General features: G+C 44.8%; 4 protein-coding genes across 7 annotated transcripts in view; 1 reads left to right on the top strand and 3 right to left on the bottom strand.

Moving 5' to 3' along the window:
* Positions 1-2621, bottom strand: LOC132446176 (aquaporin-8-like). Its single transcript, XM_060036328.1, has 5 exons — positions 2182-2621; positions 1758-1884; positions 1006-1220; positions 339-473; positions 1-221 (listed from the first exon to the last, which is right to left on the bottom strand). The coding sequence occupies exons 1-5, from the start codon at positions 2439-2441 to the stop codon at positions 179-181; spliced, it is 780 nt and encodes a 259-aa protein (XP_059892311.1). The 5' UTR covers positions 2442-2621; the 3' UTR covers positions 1-178.
* Positions 2622-3155: 534 nt separating this feature from the next.
* Positions 3156-9683, bottom strand: LOC132446177 (aquaporin-8-like). The gene is given in 6 exon segments (XM_060036329.1): positions 3156-3940; positions 4657-4729; positions 4732-4760; positions 5319-5422; positions 5424-5520; positions 9182-9683. Coding segments are annotated over 6 exon segments (618 nt in total). The 5' UTR covers positions 9454-9683; the 3' UTR covers positions 3156-3897.
* Positions 9684-10970: 1287 nt separating this feature from the next.
* lcmt1 (leucine carboxyl methyltransferase 1) lies at positions 10971-17626 on the bottom strand. Its single transcript, XM_060036330.1, has 11 exons — positions 17222-17626; positions 16919-17010; positions 16527-16648; positions 16137-16213; positions 15693-15754; positions 15482-15584; positions 12696-12816; positions 12284-12385; positions 11902-11993; positions 11542-11639; positions 10971-11130 (listed from the first exon to the last, which is right to left on the bottom strand). The coding sequence occupies exons 1-11, from the start codon at positions 17305-17307 to the stop codon at positions 11108-11110; spliced, it is 978 nt and encodes a 325-aa protein (XP_059892313.1). The 5' UTR covers positions 17308-17626; the 3' UTR covers positions 10971-11107.
* A 1042-nt stretch (positions 17627-18668) lies between these two features.
* Positions 18669-21627, top strand: part of arhgap17a (Rho GTPase activating protein 17a) — a 33838-nt gene continuing 30879 nt past the window's right edge. For 3 of the 4 annotated variants that reach the window (XM_060037067.1, XM_060037065.1, XM_060037068.1), the window contains exon 1: positions 18669-19245. In XM_060037067.1, coding sequence (XP_059893050.1) covers positions 19193-19245 — 53 coding nt within the window. In that variant the 5' untranslated portion in view covers positions 18669-19192. The remainder of the gene's footprint in view (positions 19246-21627) is intronic. The other variant, XM_060037069.1, reaches the window with a different exon arrangement.

Here is a 21627-nt window from a genome sequence, read left to right as displayed (position 1 = left end):
TTTAGTTAAAAGGTTAGGTTTATGCACAGAAAATATAACAATAATAACACTAACAACACAGACAACATAAGTACCACAGGAGCTTCAAGACATGGCGTAACAACCGTGGAGTGGGACATCCTATCAGGAACCCTCGTCTCAAACAGCATACCGCTACCAAACGAATATCTCAGAGGGATCACTTATTGATCAATCTTATCTTCTCATCTCCGAGGATCAGCCTGGGAAGAAACCAAAAAACGGTTTTAAATTAGTTTTCGAAATTGTACTTAGAAATTGTTTTATTTCAAAGATGTTCCTCAATGAAAGCTGAGCTACTTTGCGTGTTGGCCCCTCACCTGAGCAGTGCAGCAGCGACCAAGCATCCCCCGATGGGACCCACCCAGTACACCCAGTGGAAGGTCCAGTAGTTGGTCATCACCGCCGGGCCGAAGGCTCTGGCCGGGTTCAGGCAGGTCCCCGACACGTCCCCGCTGAGATCAGCCAAGGAGTGAATGAGGAAATGAGTGAATAAACAGCTTTAGATATTGTTTATTTAAGATACAGTGAATATTAATGAATTTAGTGGTGAGACACTATCTGTTGATATTTGACAATTAATTTGTGCGCGTGTTTGTGTGCACGTGTGTCTGCATTTGTGTCTGTGTATTTGTGTTTGCATATGTTTGTGTTCATATGTCTGCATATATGTTTGTGTGTGTGTGTGTATATGTGTGTGCATATGTTTTCAGATACTGTATGTTTGTGTGCATATGTGTGTATGTGTGTGTGTGTGTGTGTGTGTGTGTTTGCTGATATGTGTGTGCAGATGTGAGTCGATACATTTGTGTGCATATGTGTGCATTTGTGTGTACGGATATGTTTGTGTACATATCTATATGTATATACAGTATACATGTAGGTTTACACAGGTGTGTGTGTGTGTGTGTGTGTGTGTGTGTGTGTGTGTGTGTGTGTGTGTGTGTGTGTGTGTGTGTGTGTGTGTGTGTGTGGTGCCTCCGTTACCCGGCCAGGACGTTGATGATGACGGTGCAGCCCACCAGGAAGGGGGCCAGGGGGGTCTTGGTCTTGGGGTTCACTGCCACCAGGAGCACCACCATGGTGATCAGGCAGGTCATGGCCATCTCGCCGAAGATGGCGCCCGGCAGCTGCGACTCCGTCTTCAGGATGTCGAAGGCGGCGCCCGTGGCATTGCGGTAGCGGTCGGCCGGGACCATGAGCTGTCAGGCATCGGGGGGGGGGGGGGTAGGGAGGTCAGGGGTGGGAGGAGCATGGGATGAGCTGCCTTGGATGTCAATGTTAGTCGATGGGGAAACGTTTGTTTTGGTTTGTAAACGTATTAGTGGCTACAGACAGAAGAAGGGTTACGATTGTGAACTGATGGAAACAAAATGATAATAATAGTGTTTCATATTCTAATTACATATTAGCGGTAGTAGTAGTAATAATATTATTTAATATTATTATTATTATTTGTAGTAGTAGTAGCAGTAGTAATATTATTATTTTTAGTAGTTGTAGTAGTAGCTGTAGAAGTAGTAGTACTAGTTTTTTAATTGTTTTATATCTACACTTCATGTTTATGATGGCAGTTACACTGATTATGCCAGCCCTGTACATGGGCAAATCAAATAGAGCGACAAATACAGTTATATTCTATTTCATGATTTTCAGGTATTTGGATCAAACGTTTGTGTATCAAGGATTGTCTTCCAATATGCATTGTCTGAAATGCTAGAAAATGCTTGGAGGCCGACCTTTGACATGCCGGCTCCTAGTACTCCTCCAATCAGCTGACTGGCGAGGTAGGGGCCGACCATCACCAGCTCCATGCCTCCACACAGGTAGATGGCGATGGTGAAGGGAGGGTTGAAGTGAGAGCCACTGGAGGAGATATAGCACAGAAATGTCAGCGGACACATGGACGACTGCACCTAAATAGATACATACGGCTTAACAGGACTGGGATTTTTTTTATAAATGAAATGAAATAAAATTAGGTTAAATAAAATAAAATTTAATTCAACTCAACTAAATTAAATTAAGTTCCATTGCATTCCATTCTAGTTCATTCTATTCACCCTTGCTGCACTTGTATTCAGTTGCCTTAGAAACCGGCAACACGTCTTGCAACTCAAACAGTGGCTCCAGGATGAAGCTATAATTAAAACCTTTAATCACCTGATGTTATCCATGACGGCCACCATGATAGCCACGGCCAGACCGTGCACCAGAGCAGGCTGCAGCCTCCCGGCCGCCGGCACGTTCTCGATGACTGACGTGCAGCCGATGAACACGAAGAACATGGTGCCTATCAGCTCGGCCAGGCACGGCTGGAAGATCTTCTCGTAACGGTTGGGCAATCGGGGGACCGCCGCCGCCTTCCCCTTGTCCATCAGGCTGGCCTCCGTGTCCTCCAGCTCCATCTTCATCAGGCCCATGGAACCTGATGATTACTGAACTAGTGCTGGTGGCGCTGGTGGTGGGGTGGCTCTGTAGGGATCGAGGGGACCGCTGACGGAGTCCTTCTTCACCTCAGCGGCCTAGCTCGACTCAGCTTGTTTAAGACAGAGTGGAGGGCAGAAGAAGCAGAGTTACTCTTATACCCGAGACGGGCATGATTCTACAGCCGGATTGATTATTGTCTCGTAAAACATTAAGGGTTAGTGGAAATAACGGACGAGCTAATGTTTGAACTGGTACCTTGACCAGAGAAGAGGAGGTGTCTTATTGTCTTAACCTTAGCTCTAGTTGAGCTCTCTCAGACGACGAGTTAGGAGTTGCCCTACTGTCCTGAAAGTGTGTCCTGGACTCTATTCAGACTTGATAAGGGTTGAATATGACTCTAATAAATACAGCAGCAGGAGTTTCTGTGTGTCTATGTGTGTCTGTCTAAGTATTGTGTGTGTGTGTGTGTGTGTGTGTGTGTTTGGTGTGTGAGAGAGAGTGAGTGAGTGAGTGAGTGAGTGAGTGAGAGTGTGTGTGGGTGAGAGTGTCTGTGGAGTTCAAGGTCAGGTCAGTACTATGATATTAACCAGGGCAATAATAGTGGCAATAAGGACAATTCCTCTTCAGCACAATCATCATAATTATCATCAATGCATGGAAAAACTATTGAGACCTCTGCATATGTTGCATTTGGTAAATTACTTGAATCTTCGATCGTCGTCGCAGAATTGGCAGAATGTCTGTGCATAATATAGGCGGAAAAGTACACTTTATCTTTAAATCGTCACTTTATATTCCATACAACTTAAGTGCGGCCTATATTTGGAAGCCACCTGAATATATCTCAAGTTAGCCAGATAGAGTATCCACTAGACAAATTAGGCATTTTTACCTCAATAACACTTGGTTAACGACACAAAACACCCAGTATGACATTCTGGCCATTTAACCATATCAATTCAAATCTTAGTGTTTTTTGTTGTTGCAACAGTTTTATGATTATGTGTTGTGTTTCTAAGAACAACCCTATATCTGCCATATAAAAGGTTTTCCATCTAGGGACTTTGCCCCAAACAATAAACACTATTATAAACTGTTACACATTGTAGATATTGATCAACCATAGAAGGTTGATTGTCTGTATCAAAGTAGGTGCCTCCAATGTAGCGTACATTTTTGTTGCAACTTTATTCACCTCCAGACTTTCAATACATTGTACAACTCCTATATGATGATTATCAACACATGAATAAACTAAATACTTAAAATGCATGGTTTATGAATGGGTTTTGAATCCAAAAATTTAACATACATTGGACAAAAATAAAGGGGATTTACATTTATTTCTATGTAGCTGCTCCTGAGAGCAGAGTTGACCCCAAGTTCTTGGTTGTTTTGGTCTGACATCAACATGGCGGTGCTGCCGGTGATCCGTCGACGTAAGATGTTTTATTTCAGTAAGACACGCGTCGTCTGGTCCCCAAACAACAGCCTGCATGGGGCAGATGTGGGTCAATGGGTTGCTCGTGTGTTGTGTTTCATTGGAGTGTGCACATATTTATATGAAGAGAAATATAAAATAAAACCAATACGAATATTTAGTGTTTTGTGTATTTGGTCATACTATAAAACACAAAAACAGGCAAGCACAGGTAGTTAACAAGTTATTCTTCTTTTGATCCATATTCTATTATATTGCTGACCCGCCAACAATGCAGTGAAAATAAAATTGTACTATATGATGCAGGTTAGCCCTGAACAGCCAATCTCGGAATCACTCCACTGATTATTTTAGTGTCGCACGTTGACGGATTGCACCACTGGACCCTCACGTTAGGTGCACGATGCTATTGATTTAATAAGATTAACCATTATAAAAAGCATATGCAGGTATTTCAGGTCAACGTTATATCCAACCAGGTGATATAGCCCCAATCTATTGACTATTTAACCGTGCGTTTCGATGTAATACAACCTGTGGAACCAAAAATTTGCTCTGGGCAGCAGAGAACATTGAATTTTTTCACAGTGAAACAAATCACACACTGTGACCTGTAACATTTCAGCAACCTGTAGGTGATATTCACTGCAAACGTGTGTTTAAATATAAAAACAACCTGTGGAAGAAACCAATAGACTGAACTTAATACTTCTAATAATAATGAAAATACTATGATATGATATATACTAACAGTGAGGAGCACACACCGAACAAAGGTGACAGTGAGAAGGGCCCCACAGAGGGGCCCCACCCAGTAGATCCAGTGATAGTTCCAGTAGTTGGGTTCATACAGGCCCCGGACACGGCCCCTCTGAAACACACACAGCCAACGTTACACCTTGTGGCCCCCGGCCCCATCCAGCCAGGGTTTAGTACCAAGATGGCCAATAGCAGCATTATGAGTATGACCCCTGCTGCATTGACCATAAGCCACTCTTGGGGAGTAAGGCCCATAGCAGCATTATGAGAATGACCCCTGCTGCATTGACCATGAGCCACTCTTGTGAAGTGGTGTAGATTAATATCATGCAGGCAATGGACTCTGGTTATCTATCTTCCACAGTTTAAACTCCTTTTGACCTCCTGGTCTATTACAAAGAGATCAAAGTAGGTGCGGGGCATCGTGTGGGCAGGGCAGGGAAGGGAGTTTGCGAACTAGGTGAAAAGTTCAAAGGTTCGTAACCTCAATCAATGGAAGCCTACCAGCAGTTGGCCTCTTTGCCGTTATAGCCTAGCTCCGACCTGCTCCTTAATGTCAGGTACCTAAGCAAACACTCGATCGAGACATTCCTCAATCCACTCATGTAGGCAGACAACTCAAACCAAGAACATCAGCTCCCGGCCATAGGAGCGATCGGTGGCAGTTTACCCGGCGAGGACGCAGGAGCTGAGGGTGAGGCCGATGCAGAGCGGAGCCACCTGGCTACGGGTGTGAGCTCTTACCTTGGCCAGACCGGCGCCTATCATCCCCCCCCAACATCTGGACTACCATGTACGGGCCCAGCAGGGGGAGCTCCATGCCTCCACACGGGTACAAGCTCAGAGACACAGCTGGATTGAAGTGACCACCACTGGAACAACAACACCAGCAACAGTGGATTATGGAGAATATTTAACTTCACCAGAATTGCCGTGCACATTCTTTATTCATGGTCATCTTTATATTCACTAACTTGATCCACCCACTTTCCTAGTGTTTACACTGAATCACTGAACCGAAGCACCAGGCTGCCCTTGCATGAACTACTACACACTGAAACCTCAGTGATGTTATTATTTTTTGTTGCAGTTCTTTAAAGCTAAATTTAGGGAAGAAGACGACAGCCTCCACGCGGCCTCCCCTGCAAGTAATGAGATATGGTGCAAGACCAGCTCATGAAACTAATGTCGCCACCCAATCGTCACGCTGTCAGATCAGGGCGCAAGAGGCCGGGGGGACGCAAGCTCACGTCAGGGCGGGCAGCCATCCCGACCATCGAGCGACAGGGCCTGGCAGTGCTCCAGCTAAATGTCGAGGGCCTCACCACCGCCAAACTGGACATCATACGCCACCTCGCCGACTCCCATGAAGTCGCGGCCGTCCTCCTTCAGGAGACGCACTGTGGAAAAGCAGACTTTCTCAGGTTGCCCGGGTTCCACCTCGCCGGCTCCATCCTCAGCAGGCAGCACGGGATGGCCACCTTTGTCAGGTCTGACCTCAGCTGGACAGCCACAGGCCAATCCCCTCCAGGCGCTAGTCTCGAGTGGATGTCCACGAGGATACAGACAACAACGGTTGTGAACGTGTACAAGCCCCCACCATCTGTACTGTCCACATCGGCCCTCCCAATTACCCCGGCACCCGCCATCTACGCCGGGGATTTCAACTGCCAGCACACCGACTGGGGATACTCCCACACAACACCGGATGGGGAGACGCTGAGCGAGTGGGCCTCCAATGCCAACGCCCATCTCCTGTTTGACCCCAAAGAGCCACCAAGCTTCTACTCCTCCAGATGGAACACCTTCACCAACCCAGACCTCGCCTTTGCTGTGTTCCACAGTAAGGACCCGATGCCAGAGAGAAGGGTCATTGACAGGTTCCCCCGATCACACCACCGACCGTCTGTCATCAGAATACCATCACTGGTGCAGCCGGTCGCAGGGAAGCCTGTCAAAAGATGGAATTTCCGGAAGGCCAACTGGCATGCTTTTTCTGTTGACACAGAGAGAAGATCTGTCACCCTCCCGGACCCAGACACTCCTAATGTGGATGCTGCATATGCAGCCTACTGTGAAGTGCTGACAGGGGCAGCGAAGAAAACCATACCACGAGGCTACAATGCAAACTACATCCCGGGTTGGAACGAGGAGTGCAACCACCTCCTGCGAGCCCACCAGCAGGCTAGCTCAAGAGCTGAAGTGGATGCGACAGCAACAGCACTGCTTGAGAAGCTGGACGCCACTCGCAGGGCTAGATGGACAGAGGTCGTTGAGTCGATTGACTTTACCCACTCCAGCCGTAAAGCGTGGCAGACCATAAACCAGCTCTCAGGAAGAAGTACACCGCCTCCCAAGTGCCCTGTGACAGCAAACGCCATCGCAGCCCAACTCCTGAAAAATGGCCGCTTCCCAGACGCAGACAAAGAGTTTGCCCGCTCAACATCCCACGAGGTATCCAGTCTCTCTAGGGCGGCCAGTGTCAATGCCAACCTGTCAGGAGATTTCACACCAGCTGAGCTCAAGGACGCTATGGCCAAACTCAAACAAGGCAAGGCACCAGGCTCCGACAACATCCACCCAGAGTTTGTGATCCACCAGAGCGAAATAACATCCGCCTGGCTGTGTGCTTTCTTCTCTGCGTGCCTCCGGAGGTCCAAGCTCCCAAGGGCATGGCGACGGGCCGCTGTCATAGCCCTCTTGAAACCCAACAAACCTGCGGATGACCCCAAGTCCTACAGACCAATCTCGTTGCTGTGCGTCCCTTTTAAAATCCTGGAGAGGATGATACACAGCCGAATTGAGCCAGTAGTTGACTCACAGCTACCGAGGGAACAGGCTGGCTTCCGCCGGGGCAGGTCTACAGTGGACCAGGTAACCCTTCTCACACAAGATCTCGAGGACAGCTTCCAGGCCAAAACCAAAGCTGGGGTGGTACTACTGGATCTGACTGCTGCTTACGACACCGTCTGGCACCGCGGACTCCACCTGAAGCTGCTGAGAACAATCCCGGACCGTCATATGGTCAACTTCATCATGGAGACGCTGTCAAACCGCAGCTTCATTCTCCAGACCAGTGACGGCCAGCGCAGCAGGCTCAGGAGGCTGAGAAACGGGGTCCCACAAGGGTCTGTCCTCTCACCGATGCTCTTCAACATCTACATCTTTGACCTACCGGTGACGACATCTAGAAGGTATGGATACGCGGATGATCTAGCCATCATGCTACACCGGCCCACATGGAAGGCGGTTGAAGAGGGTCTCAATCAGGACATGGACGTCCTGGCTGCCTACCTTCGAAGCTGGCGACTGCAGCTCAGTAAGGGAAAGACTGTATCAGCAGCATTCCACCTCTGCAACAGGGAAGCAAGAAGGGAGCTGGAGATCTCAGTGGACAACAAACCCCTGGAGTTCCAGCAGGCCCCAAAGTACCTGGGCGTAGGCTTGGACAGGACACTGTCCTACAAACAGCATTTGGATGAAGTGAGGGCTAAAGTAACAGCAAGGGTCTCACTCATCCGGCGCCTAGCTGGTACAACCTGGGGGGCCTCGGCCAAGGTTCTACGTATCTCCACACAAGCCCTCGTATTCTCTGCAGCTGAGTACTGTGCCCCAACCTGGAGTAGAAGCCCACATGCCAAGAAGGTCGATACGGCCATCAACAATGCCCTCCGGATCATAAGTGGCTGCCTGAAACCCACCCCCGTGTTCTACCTGCCAGTCCTAGCAGGAATAGCGCCAGCCGGCCTACGGCGAGAGGCCGCTACCCTCGCCCTGGCAAGGAAAGCCCAGGAACACAGCTGGCACCTCCTCCATGAAACCACCACCATGGCAACACCTCCAAGCAGACTCAAGTCCCGCCACCCATACAATCAGGCCGCACAAGAGATGCTTATTTCCATCCCGGAGGATTTGACAACCAAAGCCTGGCTGGCAGCGGCATGGAAGCAGGAGTGGGAGTCAGCAGGACAGACACGCCTACACCATTACATCCAGGATCCTGGAGGTGGCGTTAAGGGAGAAGATCTACCTCGCCGGCAATGGACCCTCCTGAACCGCCTTCGCACAGGGGTTGGCTGCTTCAAAGCGTCCATGAAGAAGTGGGGCCTAACAGACAGTGCAGCGTGTGAGTGCGGGGAGCCTGAGCAGACTGCCGACCACATCATCACCACCTGTCCCCGGCATAGACCACCCTCAGAGGAGGGCCTCTTCCAAGTGGGACCTGAGACGAGGGAGTGGCTACACGACACGAAGTTGGACATATGAAGACGATACACGAAAGAAGAAGAAGAAAGCTAAATTCATTTAATAATTAACTATGTGAAGAAATTCAAGAGGGCTTGATAAATAGAAAGCCTAACGATAACAATAGCATCGCGATATGATACACACACAGTAAATAACAATACGTTATCTTCCTATTTCAATTGCAAATATAATGGAAAGAAAAGTCAAAACAAAACACTGACAGGTTTCACCTCATTCCAGATCAACATTCACACTTCCCAAAGGATAACTCCACCTGCTGCCTACCTGATCTTCCCCAGGACAGTGATGAGCACCCCCAGCGCCAGGCCATGGGCGAGCGCCGGCTGGACCACACCCTCCACCCCCTGGTTCCCGATCACAGACACACAGCCGACAAAGACAAACAGGGTGGTCCCAAACAGCTCGGCCAGACAGGGCTGCAGGAAGCGCTCGAACACCATGTGTACTCCGTTCTGAGCGGGGGCCTTCTCTCCTCCCTCGACCCCATCAGCCACATTAAAGATCTCTAGCCTGGACTCAGTCACTGAAGAAAACATCTCTGGCGGGCTCTGTGGAAGATGGTGTGGGTTTCCCGGTTTCTCCTGGCTCTATGTGGACGTGGAAGCGGTGCCGAGGTGTCGGGAGGTGAGGCGAGGAGGGTGTGCGTGTGTGCGTTGGTGGTGTGCTGGGATTGTTTGTCTGATGGAGAAAAGGTCCATGGACATCCCCTTGCTTTCTCTTCTGGTTTGTGTTTGTCAGTCTGATGCCGTCCCCCAGGAATACGATGAGTCTATCAAATGAATTAGCACTTGATAATCTATCTAATGCCAAATTTAAACAGATTACGTGTTATCTTTTCATGAGACAGCGCTATTAATTCATCACTGTCCATTGGTGTGACTTATAACACCAACAATTCCTAAACACAATACCAGCCAAGACAACAGGCTCAGATAGTACTCAAAAAACGATAAAATACCCTGCATGCACCAGCGCATTTGTATCAGCCTTTATCAGCCAGTTGAAATGGGCTTTAAAGGATGTGTATGCGCTTCCTCCTTTCTGCAAAACCATTCATTGTTTTCTGTTGAAAGTTGAAAGAAACTGACATATGCCTTACAAGAAGTATTAGTAAGAAATATATTTTTGTATTACTTAACAAAAATGGTAGAAAATTGGAACAAAAAAATGTGAATCGCACATATGACCACTTTTTGAGCATTTATTTCAAAGTAAATCCTTCAGATCCTCCTAAAGTGTAAAGGCCAGTTCATCAGCAGTTGGATTTACGCCTGAATAAAATATAATATGAATAAAATGAATAATTCAAATTAAACTAATCCCACTAGGCAAACAGCAGTTGGCCGGTGGTTAGCCATGCTTGCTTGGCATGGAGGAACATTTCAGTCTGTCTGACGGGGTTGACTGAACGAGCACGAGAGAGCGAGAGCGAGAGAGAGAGAGAGAGAGAGGGACTACGGTGCCTGTGTGAAGACAGATGCTTATATCACTGAACATGTAAGACCTGAAGCTGGTTACAGCTAACGACCGCACTAAGCCTGGCCAATTAACACAAAAAATAAGTTTTATTCAACAGCCAAGGGTGGTCAAGATTAGGTTTTTGTTCGGAAAATCGGTAAGTCATAAACCAGACTCTCTTGAGTTTCCACATTCCAAATTTTCCATATCGGCAAACATTCAAGAAGTTGCCTTTTAATGACAAACTACAAGCAAAGAACAGGTTGATCGTCCAATCAATCAATAAATACTCAATGGCACAAACAATTCTAATAAGACGCTGTAAATCGATTAAAACAGCCTCAATTCTTCAATGTGATACACAACACCAAAAGAGAGAAAAGTATATGAGAACAGTAGTAGAAGTAGTAGGAGAAGAGAGAGAGAGAGAGAGAGAGAGAGAGAGAGAGAGAGAGAGAGAGAGAGAGAGAGAGAGAGAGAGAGAGAGAGAGAGAGAGAGAGAGAGAGAGAGAGAGAGAGAGAGAGAGAGAGAGAGAGAGAGAGAGAGAGAATATGGCAGGAAGTGCTCGATATCTTCCCATATTTGTCTTGTATTGTCCATTTTATTAATCTTCTAACTGAATAGCAGAAGGCTGGGTCTGCACATGCACATCCTCTGTCTGGCTGTCCTTGCACGACTTGGGTTACCATGGTTACCACAAGGGGTCGAGCAGGGTAGCTGGGAACTATACGTCAAAAGGAGAGTTGGGAAAGACCTGAGGAATTAAAAAGACCATAAGACAATGAAACAACATTCTGTTACTACGGTATTTTAGCGGTTTGGCTGTTTGACTCGACAGCTGGGTTTGAATCCCAATGTCTGGAACTCTTCTACCTGTAGGCCTCCTTTAGCAAGACACAAACTCCTTAATGACACGTTTCGCTGTGCAACAATTTCCAAAGGGTCAAACATGGAGCAATAAAATATACATCCTCATTCTAAAGCAGAGAAAGCAGGGCCTTGGTTTTTATTCAAACAAAACATACTTTTATTATGGGTCAGGATCACCTTACCCAACGACCAACAGCCCAGGTTGTGCTAGGGGTTAGCAACCGTTAGCTTAATGGCTCGCTTCATTTAATGAGCCACATTTATGAAGAGCCACGTTACAAAACACCACTCTCACCGAGTCTTAGCTTGTCCTTGTTGGCCCAGCAGATGCAGTAGTGTTGAAGAAGCTGCTGCAGCAGCTCTTTCTCATCCAGGAACTCCAGACTCTCAATTCTAGCAGGGAATTGCACAGGCAATAAATGCATTTGTTCTTTTTACGATTGCACAATAAACCAATTTGGACTTTTAGAATATTAACTAACTTTATACAGTTATACGTTTTACAAGGTTAACCCTGGTATTAGCTTTTAGCTGATGTCTTAACCTGTTGCTACTATCATTAAGGGTTCAATGGTCACAGCGCCGGCCAGGAGACAGCCAGGTTATGTAGGGACAGGGCATGTGAGGTAATAACTCCACCCACCCACCCACCCACCTGGCCAGGTCGTCCTGAGGAAGGAGGCCGTACACCGTCATCATGTCCAGGGCGTCAGCGTGCTCCCAACCAGTCTGCAGGAACCTCTCTTTCTGAAGAACACACACGCACACAGCATGGAGAAAACACACAAACACATACACAAAGGGCCCCCACACACACACAAACAAAGCATGGAAACACACACACACACACACACACACACACACACACACACACGTTTAGAGTACAAAAGTCGGACCACACGCAGCTCTGCGTGAATTCACTAACTCAAGATCAGGAAAATCGCTGATATCAACAAATTCCAGTGTTCATTGACGTGCGTCTGCAAGTGTCCTACTATGACCCGTCTTGCGCCGCGTGTGTGCGTGTGTGTGTGTACCTGAGAGTCCAGGGACCTGCAGGCCTCCACACCTGCCAGGTTACACTGGCGCCGCCGCAGGTTCTCGATCATCACCTGACCGAAGCGGTCCACCATGTTGGCCTATGGGGGAGAAACACAACAGAGGAGCGTTTCTCCTGCTATAAGTCACCTGCCATTACTTCATATACATGATCAGGTATACCATTAATAATAATAAATAGAACAATTCATTGTTGGTCCCCTGATACGCATAAAAAGCTGACTGGTACAAACCTGTCCAAGCATACAAGTAAATGATCCCTAGATGTAATGGTTTTATGGGGGCTTGTGTCAATCGTATCTCAATCTAACCCCAATCGGATTGGACTTTTTATGCCGTTTATGTCCGTCCCTATCAGTGGCGGGCAGCTTTTATTTGTCCCCAGCTCACCTGTTCGTAGTTGATAAACATGGCCGTGTGGAACGTCTCGGCAGCCCAGTGCAGCAATTTGGAGGACTGGGCGGGGTTCATGTAGACCAGCACACACTCTGACAGCAGCAAGGTGGGAAGCCTTGGGGCAGGTGGGGGGGTACAGAGGAAAATAAATTTGACTAAAGCATGCAAAATGACAATAAGGGTACTATTGTGCTATTCTGTCTTTATCTGTATTCACTGCAAGTAGATTTAAAGCAACAATCAGCAATTTTGCACACTGCACTTTGTTTTGATTCAATTGTGTTTTGATCGAGTCTCATGGTTCTCATGTATTCATTTGACTGGCCTACTGGTTTGCTGTGTTGCAATTTAAATGAACAGGTGTGTCAACTAAACTCACTTCAAAACTGTTTTCGCTCCAATCCTCCTGATTACAGCAGGCCTTTCTGCGTCCAGAGAGGCTAATCATTTTGACAAGCACACGATTCAACCGAGCACTAGCTGTCACGGATGTGAGGTCAAGCCGTATGTAAAAACCTTAAGGGCTTGTTCTTCTAAAGGCCACTAGAGGATTGCAAAAAGAGTCCAAATATAAACAAGTCAACGGAGGGGAAAGAAAACATATCTGTCACTTATTTATACTCCATTAGTACCACAGCCTCTAAACACAAGAGGTTGTGTACACGATGGATGACGCAGTCTCTCTGGTGGGTTTCCTCTAACTTAAGGCTCTGCCCAGTCGGCCCTTAGTCCCACTTAGACCTAACAAGCACCCACACTATTCACCAAACATTCAAAGTTTTTAGGCAGAACGCAAACTACGGGTTTAGCAGAAGCGGCCATTCAGAACCGGTAGGGTGAATTCACAGTCGCTACACTCACGTTCTTCATGAAAACCTTACAAATAAAACTTTTAGGTCTTAATGTTGTTCAGCTTTTTTCTTTGTGCTACTCTGAAATTAGATGTTTTTGTTTCCCTACAATAAATATATACACAAGCATGTAACCAATCTGTTGTTTCGTGCAAATGGGCAGAGGAAGTAGACGAAACAGAGACACAGAAATTGAAGCCTGGGTTGCAGGGAGGAGTTTGTTTCCGTGCTGCCACAGGGGGTTTTTGTGAAAACACACAATGCCATGCGAGAGCGGCCACGAAAACAACAAGAACATTAAAGAAGAAGGGAAACCAGGAAGTTCAACGTATGGGTTTTCTGCGACCTGTAAGTCCCTGCCACAGAGCCTAGGGACACCCTCTTCCAGATCACATGTCCTCAGCGCACTACCCTCAGCGCACTACTCACTATAACTGAGAAGACGCCCTCATCCCAAAGCGGGATGCAGGAATCATAGAGATTAATTTACTACCTTTTACTACCAACACGACATCAAGCAGCGGGGCGGGGGGTATGCAAAGCACCACTTACTACTTACTATAAGGTATAAATGTGACACTGCCGCGATCCCTGTAGCCCTAGTGCTGCTGCTGCTAGCACCACAAAACAACGACATAGAGCTGCTCCCCCTTCGCACGAAGCCGCTGCTGGTGGTGGATGCTCCAAGCGTTTTGTGATTTAATCGCTTTAATGCCGTTCCATGTCACATTGAACGAGCAAAAAGCTTCTCGGTCACTTCCCATCAAGGGCTTCAGCCAGTCTTTAAATGTCGGGTCGTCAACCCACGTTTGTGAAAACTTTTACCCATTCTCTCATAGAGCTAGAAACTCAGCCTTACAGAACTCTGAGGGGAAAAGGCGGAAAATGTTGCCGGCGTATACTGTATTTTTTGGGCTAGAAAACATGTAAACACAAATATTAAGCAAAAAAATGGAAACTCATTTTATATTGAGGTGGTGGTGAATGTACTACCAAGTCAAATTGCGTTTGTTAACTTTTACTACCTTTCAAGTGCCTTAATTTTTAATTTTATGTTTTTCTACCTTTTACTACCGCGCGGACACCCTGATTTGGCTACATGTCATGATTGAGGGGCATCCGCCTGACTTGCCTTTGGGTAGATGACAGACACTGGGGGATCAAACACACAACCTACGAGTCAGACACTCTAACCACTAGAGTATCCTGCAACATCTGACCAAAAACATGACAAACATTAATGTATCTGTCAATGCACCGCATCCTAGGTTAACCACACAAACACACTACAACTACTAGGAAATAGGCTAAACAGGTTTGTGTCCTTTGAGGTATGCGGTCATTTGGTGTAATTATCATACTGATATGAATTAAAATCTTGCAGGACATTTTGCCCCTCCCACATAATACAAAATTATAAACTTCATACACCGGATTAGTCCAACTACACCTGCTGCCATTACTTGGTGTATTACTTCATAGATATAATCAGATATTAAAGTTGAATAAGGCCAAGTCATAATAATACATATATTAACCCCTCATTCTTGGTCCCTTGATAAAGCATTGCAGGTGTAATAGTTGTTCTCAAATAGATACCGATATATACATCAGAAAGCTGAACAGCTAATGAATTTCAACCATGGAATATGATGACGCCACTACACTAGGGGGAGCAGTTGAGTCTGTGTTGTTCAAGAAGTCTCTCCAGGGACCTTAAACTAGCACCATTTCATGTTGTTTATTTTACATTGAAATGTCTAGCAGTGCCAGTATTTCTTTGGAAATATATTAATTGTTGTTTTAGGATGCCATCAGCTATTCTAGCTCGCTCAATCACAAACACAATTTCATCAAAACAATGTGGGTGAACAAGATCTGCTGATTGAGCTTTAACTTTCATAACATATCGTCTCCTTTTTTACATACTCTGGGTTGAGTTGAAACCTCCTCAGTTTCTCGTCCAAGGTGACAACATCCCGAAGGTCCAGGCCGATGATGCAGTAGCGATCCGAGTCTAGACTGTGACCATCTGAAAAGACCATATCCGTATATGGTCATTATAAATAAAGAAAAGTAAGAAGAATTTGTTTTGATGAAAACAACGACAAGCATGTGGGTTTTTGTGTGTGTCACCCACCCAGCAGTAGGGAGTCTGAGCTGTGCGTCTCGATGAGGGGTTTGGAAAGAGGCGGCTTTGTTCTAACACGGAGGGAAAAGAGAACAGGTCAAATACACAGCCTACCACATAACAACACGACATTTACACATTGAGCTGAAAAACATTCATGCAATGACTAGACAAACATGCACACCTTTAATCTAGCATTTATTTATTCATCCATGAAGGACTTGTTAAAAGGATTGTTTACAGCTTATTTATGTTTCACAGTGAATGTTTTATCCAGAAGATACACTTATATGCTTGGCAACCAGGCATTTTTATGATAGCTATTTGTCCAATTTGGTACAGGGACATGGCTTTTTTTTTTTTTATTCGGTTCTGTATCCCCCAACACGTTAACGCTGAATAGCTCTGCAAGGAACTGGAAATGTAAAATGATACAAAGAGTGATCGGCTTACTTTATATTGTGTATTTTCCTGGCGACAACAGTTGGGAAGTCGACTTCAAAATATTTTTTAGGCATGAGGTTTTCATCCTGTCAAATAAAAAAACACACACACACACACACAGTTAGATTATAATTAACATATATTCAACACACTATGGTACAGCACATTTAATTACAATTTGTAAGCTATTTACAACTAAGTCAGTAAGTCACTAAGTAAGACATTTTAATCAAAAGTTATCAACATTGATTTATTTTTTATAGATACACTTCATTAAGCTATGGGGTATCTTGCTCAAGGATGATTGTCTACAGATAGTCTGCGGATATCGGGGTTTGAACCATTAACCTTTCTGCTTAGAGACTAACAGCCCTAATCACCACCTCTCACTCCCTGTACCTTTAACCTCCAGAAGGTTGTGTCTAGCCCAGCACCAAGGTTGATGATCTGACAGTTGCAGTCTGTTCTCCTGACAAACTTGTCTAGGAGATTGTTCACTCCTCGGACGCGGGCATAGTAACCTAGGAGACAAGGTCAGGTAGAAGCGGTTGATTGGCTGCTCCAAAACACACTTAAACACCACGACAAAACTACTCACTCAAACGCTTACACTTAAAGGCATCCCTTAAACACCCCTGTCAATAGCTTCATTACAAACCAGAAGCAATAATTTAAAGAAAGAGAAAAATATAACAGTAAACAGTTAACCATAGAACTGTCCAAGTTAATATTTGGTACTATGTTTTTGTGCTGTACACAAAAACAATCTGATGTAAAATATTACAACTTGCCTCGGTTGATCTCTGGAGCCTTTCGTTCCCCAACTGATCTGACAAAGTACTGGATATAGGGGTCTTTCCAGTATCCTTTACTGCTTGCAAACCTAGAAAACACAATTAAGGAAACGGAAGATTTAGCATTGATTAATTAAAACAGAAACGTCATACAAGAGTAAAAGCCGCGCAACATGCAAGGATGGATATTTAAGAGGATACCGATGAAAATGACTTTATTTAAAACCGTTCCAGAGGTAGTTCTATATGCTGAGCCGAGTAATCATAGTCCATTTGGTTCTGAAATCATTTAAAATCTACCTTTTGCATGTGGTTGCATCATCACACGTCGCCCTCACTGCTTCATCCGCAGTATCACTGTCCGTGAAGGGCTGTCGGGCTGCCATCAATAAGTCTAAGACTTAGGAATTAACATTAAAATTGTGTGGAGTAGGGTATCCCTGGCACCCACAGAATGCACCTTTCTAACCAGACACCTACTTTGGACAGGTGGTCTTTTAGGACCCGAGACGATAACCGAACACAGCCGATCTAGATCAATATTCTGGCTATGGATAATATGGTCATCAAGCATTGCATGCATTACGTTATTTCTAAACATTTATTAGCATTTATAAATACCCTGCTACTATTGACATCATGCACAACTAGCATAATGCTAGCGCTTGCAACTCTGACAAGCTCCGCCCATTCCGCTTGGGTCGGAAGTTGTACCCATGCTGTCATGTTCCTTCGATGGTCATGCTGATGAGAAGTGGTGCTTTAGCGCCATCTATCGGCGGTCAGTATACTTTACGGATACATCTCCCCCTAAATACATGGAATATAACAATTAGCCTTCTAGAAACCTGCTTTGCTCCTAAATACATTTTAATTGTAAAACATATGAATGTCTCCAATGTGAATTTGGAAGATTACAGATGTAGCCTAATGATTTTGGTTGTTTTGCTTAGAAGACCGCCAACCTGTGGTGGACAGTGTAACTTCATCTGGATTTCAAGAATGAGTTCAACGACATTTTAAGGGGTAGCCTATTCTAATGTGATTATAATGTTGTCTGCTCTAAAATGTGGAGCTGCAGATTGAGGGGTATTGCATAATATAATGCAACAAACAGCTGAGAAGTCGGAAACAATTGATGTTCAAGATAATTATCTTTCTGAGTGAGCATAATCAATGATCTTTCTATATATATATATATCTATATATATATATATATAATATGAAAAATAAGTTGTTATGTGCAAATAAGTTGTTATGAAATATGAAACTCATATTTCATTGAGCATAATCAATGATCTTTGTACGTGCGCAAGTCAGCCTACATAGAGCAAGTGGTCCACAAAAAAGTCTAATCATAATAATCATCTATATAAAAAAATATATATATATTAAAAAATGTTTATGTGTATATATATATATATATATATATATATATATATTATGAAGATGTCTCTCGAAAACAAATTTCGTGGTGCAAATAAGTTATTTTTTATTAATACACATTTCAAAGATAACGAGGTGTTATATTTGTATTTGTAAATTCTGTCCTATTGGCTATAATTCATTTTAGAGCTATGAGTAATTAGATATGTATATAACATGTATGTAAGGAAGTAAGATTATATGATTATTAAGTAATTTTCATTGTGCAATGGATTGATTTGCACCAGAGAATATTGAGGAATGTACAGACACACGCACGAACACAGGCACACGCACACACACGACCAGTGTAGACCGACATGTCAGCAGTTTGTCCAGCGGGAGGTAGTGGTGGATGGCAGATGATGATGATGCTGCTGCTGCGTGTACTTCCTGCCCCTCATTGAACGCTGTGCTCGAGCAGAGGTGCGCGCTGGTGCTGCTGCTGCGGAGCGTTGGCTCGCCTGGGAAAGTGTTCGACGGATTATCCATCGGGAACGGAGCTAGTACTGTGGTGCTAACGTCAGACTGCAGACGGGACCAGCCATGCAAAGCTGAAAGTGTGGATGTTAGACAGAGCGTCACCGCCGGGGGTTCAACGTATGGCTTTATCAAAAAAAAGTGTTTTGAGGATCATGCCGTCTTCCCAAAAGGGAACTTTTTCTGAAGTCTGAAGGGCTAGCTCCCGAGCTAGCCAAGCTAGCGAACTATTTTTAATTGGCTTGGAGCTCAATGGCACTCGCTTGTTTCTTCGTGTCATAGCGAAAATACTTAAAAGTGTATACACGGGAATAACCGTGCAGCCGAAGTGTCTTTGAAACGTAGACACCACAAAAGGGACCGAAAATGAAGAAACAATTCAATCGAATGAAACAGCTCGCCAATCAAACTGTTGGCAGGCAAGTACCGTTATTTACTCAACCAACCTACTGTACTCACTTCTGTTTATCTGACCGCTGCCACGCACACGTCCCACTACTCATTTACCTTTGTCTCGATGATAGCTTGGTGTGTTTAACATTTCTATATTTAGCTCAATTTTACATTCTATGTTAAAGGGAATGCTTCATTGAACCACACAAACTTTCATCTGCATACAGCGAAGGGGGCATGGTATAATGACACCTTCTTGCCCATTATGTCTTCTAAAATGAACTGCAATCAGAATCGATTGGGCCTGATCACATCTAATAACACTGTGCAGCTCAAATCAGTCAAACACTGTCGCCTATCCCATTTCATAGGTGGGACATTCACTGTAGGCAAACATTTCTCAATGGCTTGTTGTTCTGTGGTAAGTGATTGATAAAACTCAGAGTAGCAGCAGCCCAGGCGATAAGGCACTTTGTTCAGCCTTGACAGCTGTCCCCACTGCTGTTGTGGTATGATATGTTTAATGGAATTGTATTACTTACTATAACGACAAAAATTAGTAAATTAGAGGTACAATAACCACGCACTGCAAACGTATACCTAAACATGATTATAGAAATGGTGTGGTTGCCTGTTATGTTTACAAGAAGTGTTATTATGTTGATGTGGTAATATGGGTGAAAACAAAGTGTTAAATGTACTACTGGACTTTTAATGAAAGGGGAATAAAAGGCACGTTGTGTGAATAGGGAGGTGAGACACACACAATGGTGTAATTTCCAGTGTCATCACCCAGGTATGGGATCTGCAAAACGAAGCCGGTTGGTTATAAACTTAAGAAGCTCAGCACAAGAATATACCAACAGATCAAAACCATGAACGAGACTTGGGCAACACCAAATCAATCTATTATCGGATTTCTAGTGGTGCAGTGAATTATCTACAAACCAGTATCAGGAATATGAATTTAATCAGTAGCTGAACAAGTATATCAGGATTTAAAAATAGAAAGAAGAAAATGTAAATGTTGACAGACACAGATGCCAAAACAAGAAGCTGCCCTAGTTTCTAATTCCAGATGATGGCATTTGGGCCTGGAAAAACACCATCTACCATTGCCATCTACAGGTCGAAGGTACCTGGCTGTGGTAGTTAACTGTGTTGTTTATTTGCATGCTATTCAGTGTGAATTTGACTCTATCTGTAGAAGTCGGCTAAGTAAATGAGCCTTGATGTGGCCTCAGCCAAGTCCAGGGTCTGCAGAATTCGAGGACAACTGGAATACTCATCAATTCTTCAACTGCGTCTCAGAGACTCTAAATCAGCATATGACGGCTGAATTCAAATTGCATGTTTGTACTTGGTTAAATGCAGAAAGCAGACGCTTGTACATAAACACAGCGGGATTCTAATGCTGCTTCCACACCAGTGAACAAACAGCAAAACCATCGATATGCATGTCTTCCACACTTCAGCAGTGAAAAATGTTGTTGGGCTATTTTATGTGGCTGGCGACGTGGGGAGCAAGTAGTCCAGGTAATGCCTGTGAAGGCGTCCACAGAAATGTGAATTGTGACGGCCCTTCCTTCTGCCCTCTCAGTTCCTGTGATTGTGCAGAGGCAGAACACCGTGTCCAACACTCAGTCACTCTGAGGAAATCTCTCCTTCTTCTACAAACAGGAAACTGGCTTTCAGCAAAATGCTGAGAGAGAGAGAGAGAGAGAGAGAGAGAGAGAGAGAGAGAGAGAGAGAGAGAGAGAGAGAGAGAGAGAGAGAGAGAGAGAGAGAGAGAGAGAGAGAGAGAGAGAGAGAGAGAGAGAGAGAGAGAGAGAGAGAGAGAGAGAGAGAGAGAGAGAGAGAGAGAGAGAGAGAGAAGAGAGAGAGAGAGAGAGAGAGAGAGAGAGAGAGAGAGAGAGAGCACACATGCTGCAATGGATAGGAAGTAGGATGCAAGGTTTAATTTCTCAGTTGAAGGATGATTCTGTAATTTGACTTCCCGCTTCGGACCAACCCAGGCAGGTAAAGTGTCAAAATAACAAAGCCTTTTTTAATCATGTGATAGCAATTTGACAGCAGCACACACTGACACACACTGCAATTAACAAAGCACCGACTGCTTGTTCTTTTGGTAATGTCTTGCTGTGATCTGGTCTTTGATGCATCTGGAGTATGTGGGGAAACTGACCCCTGCAAAACATGCCATACAGAAAAAACAGCTGAATCATTTGCATAAGCAAGGAGCTTGTATGTGAACATGGTTGGTTGTGGGTCTTAGCTGTGTTAACAAGAGAAGGGGATAATGGGTCTGAAATTTTACATAGACTCATGCATTGCTGTGTAGGGCTGGCCCAATTCATCATTATAAACTTTATGTATCGTATAATAATACAGAATCTTTGCTGTAAGCT

The sequence above is a fragment of the Gadus macrocephalus genome, chromosome 18 (assembly GCF_031168955.1).
Source record: "Gadus macrocephalus chromosome 18, ASM3116895v1".
Lineage (NCBI taxonomy): Eukaryota > Metazoa > Chordata > Actinopteri > Gadiformes > Gadidae > Gadus > Gadus macrocephalus.
This window is presented reverse-complemented; position numbering and strand designations above follow the sequence as displayed.

What these genes read in the sequence shown, in the direction of transcription:
- LOC132446176 (XM_060036328.1), bottom strand. Translation starts at nt 2,441, where the DNA reads ATGGGCCTGATGAAGATGGAGCTGGAGGACACGGAGGCCAGCCTGATG. An exon ending in GCCGTCATGGATAACATCAG is followed by an intron (nt 1,885 to 2,181) that starts GTGATTAAAGGT and finishes TATCTCCTCCAG; the next exon opens with TGGCTCTCACTTCAACCCTC. An exon ending in TAGGAGCCGGCATGTCAAAG is followed by an intron (nt 1,221 to 1,757) that starts GTCGGCCTCCAA and finishes GATGCCTGACAG; the next exon opens with CTCATGGTCCCGGCCGACCG.
- lcmt1 (XM_060036330.1), bottom strand. Translation starts at nt 17,307, where the DNA reads ATGGCAGCCCGACAGCCCTTCACGGACAGTGATACTGCGGATGAAGCA. An exon ending in CAACCTTCTGGAGGTTAAAG is followed by an intron (nt 16,214 to 16,526) that starts GTACAGGGAGTG and finishes TTTATTTGACAG; the next exon opens with GATGAAAACCTCATGCCTAA. An exon ending in GCAGGTCCCTGGACTCTCAG is followed by an intron (nt 11,994 to 12,283) that starts GTACACACACAC and finishes TGTGTTCTTCAG; the next exon opens with AAAGAGAGGTTCCTGCAGAC.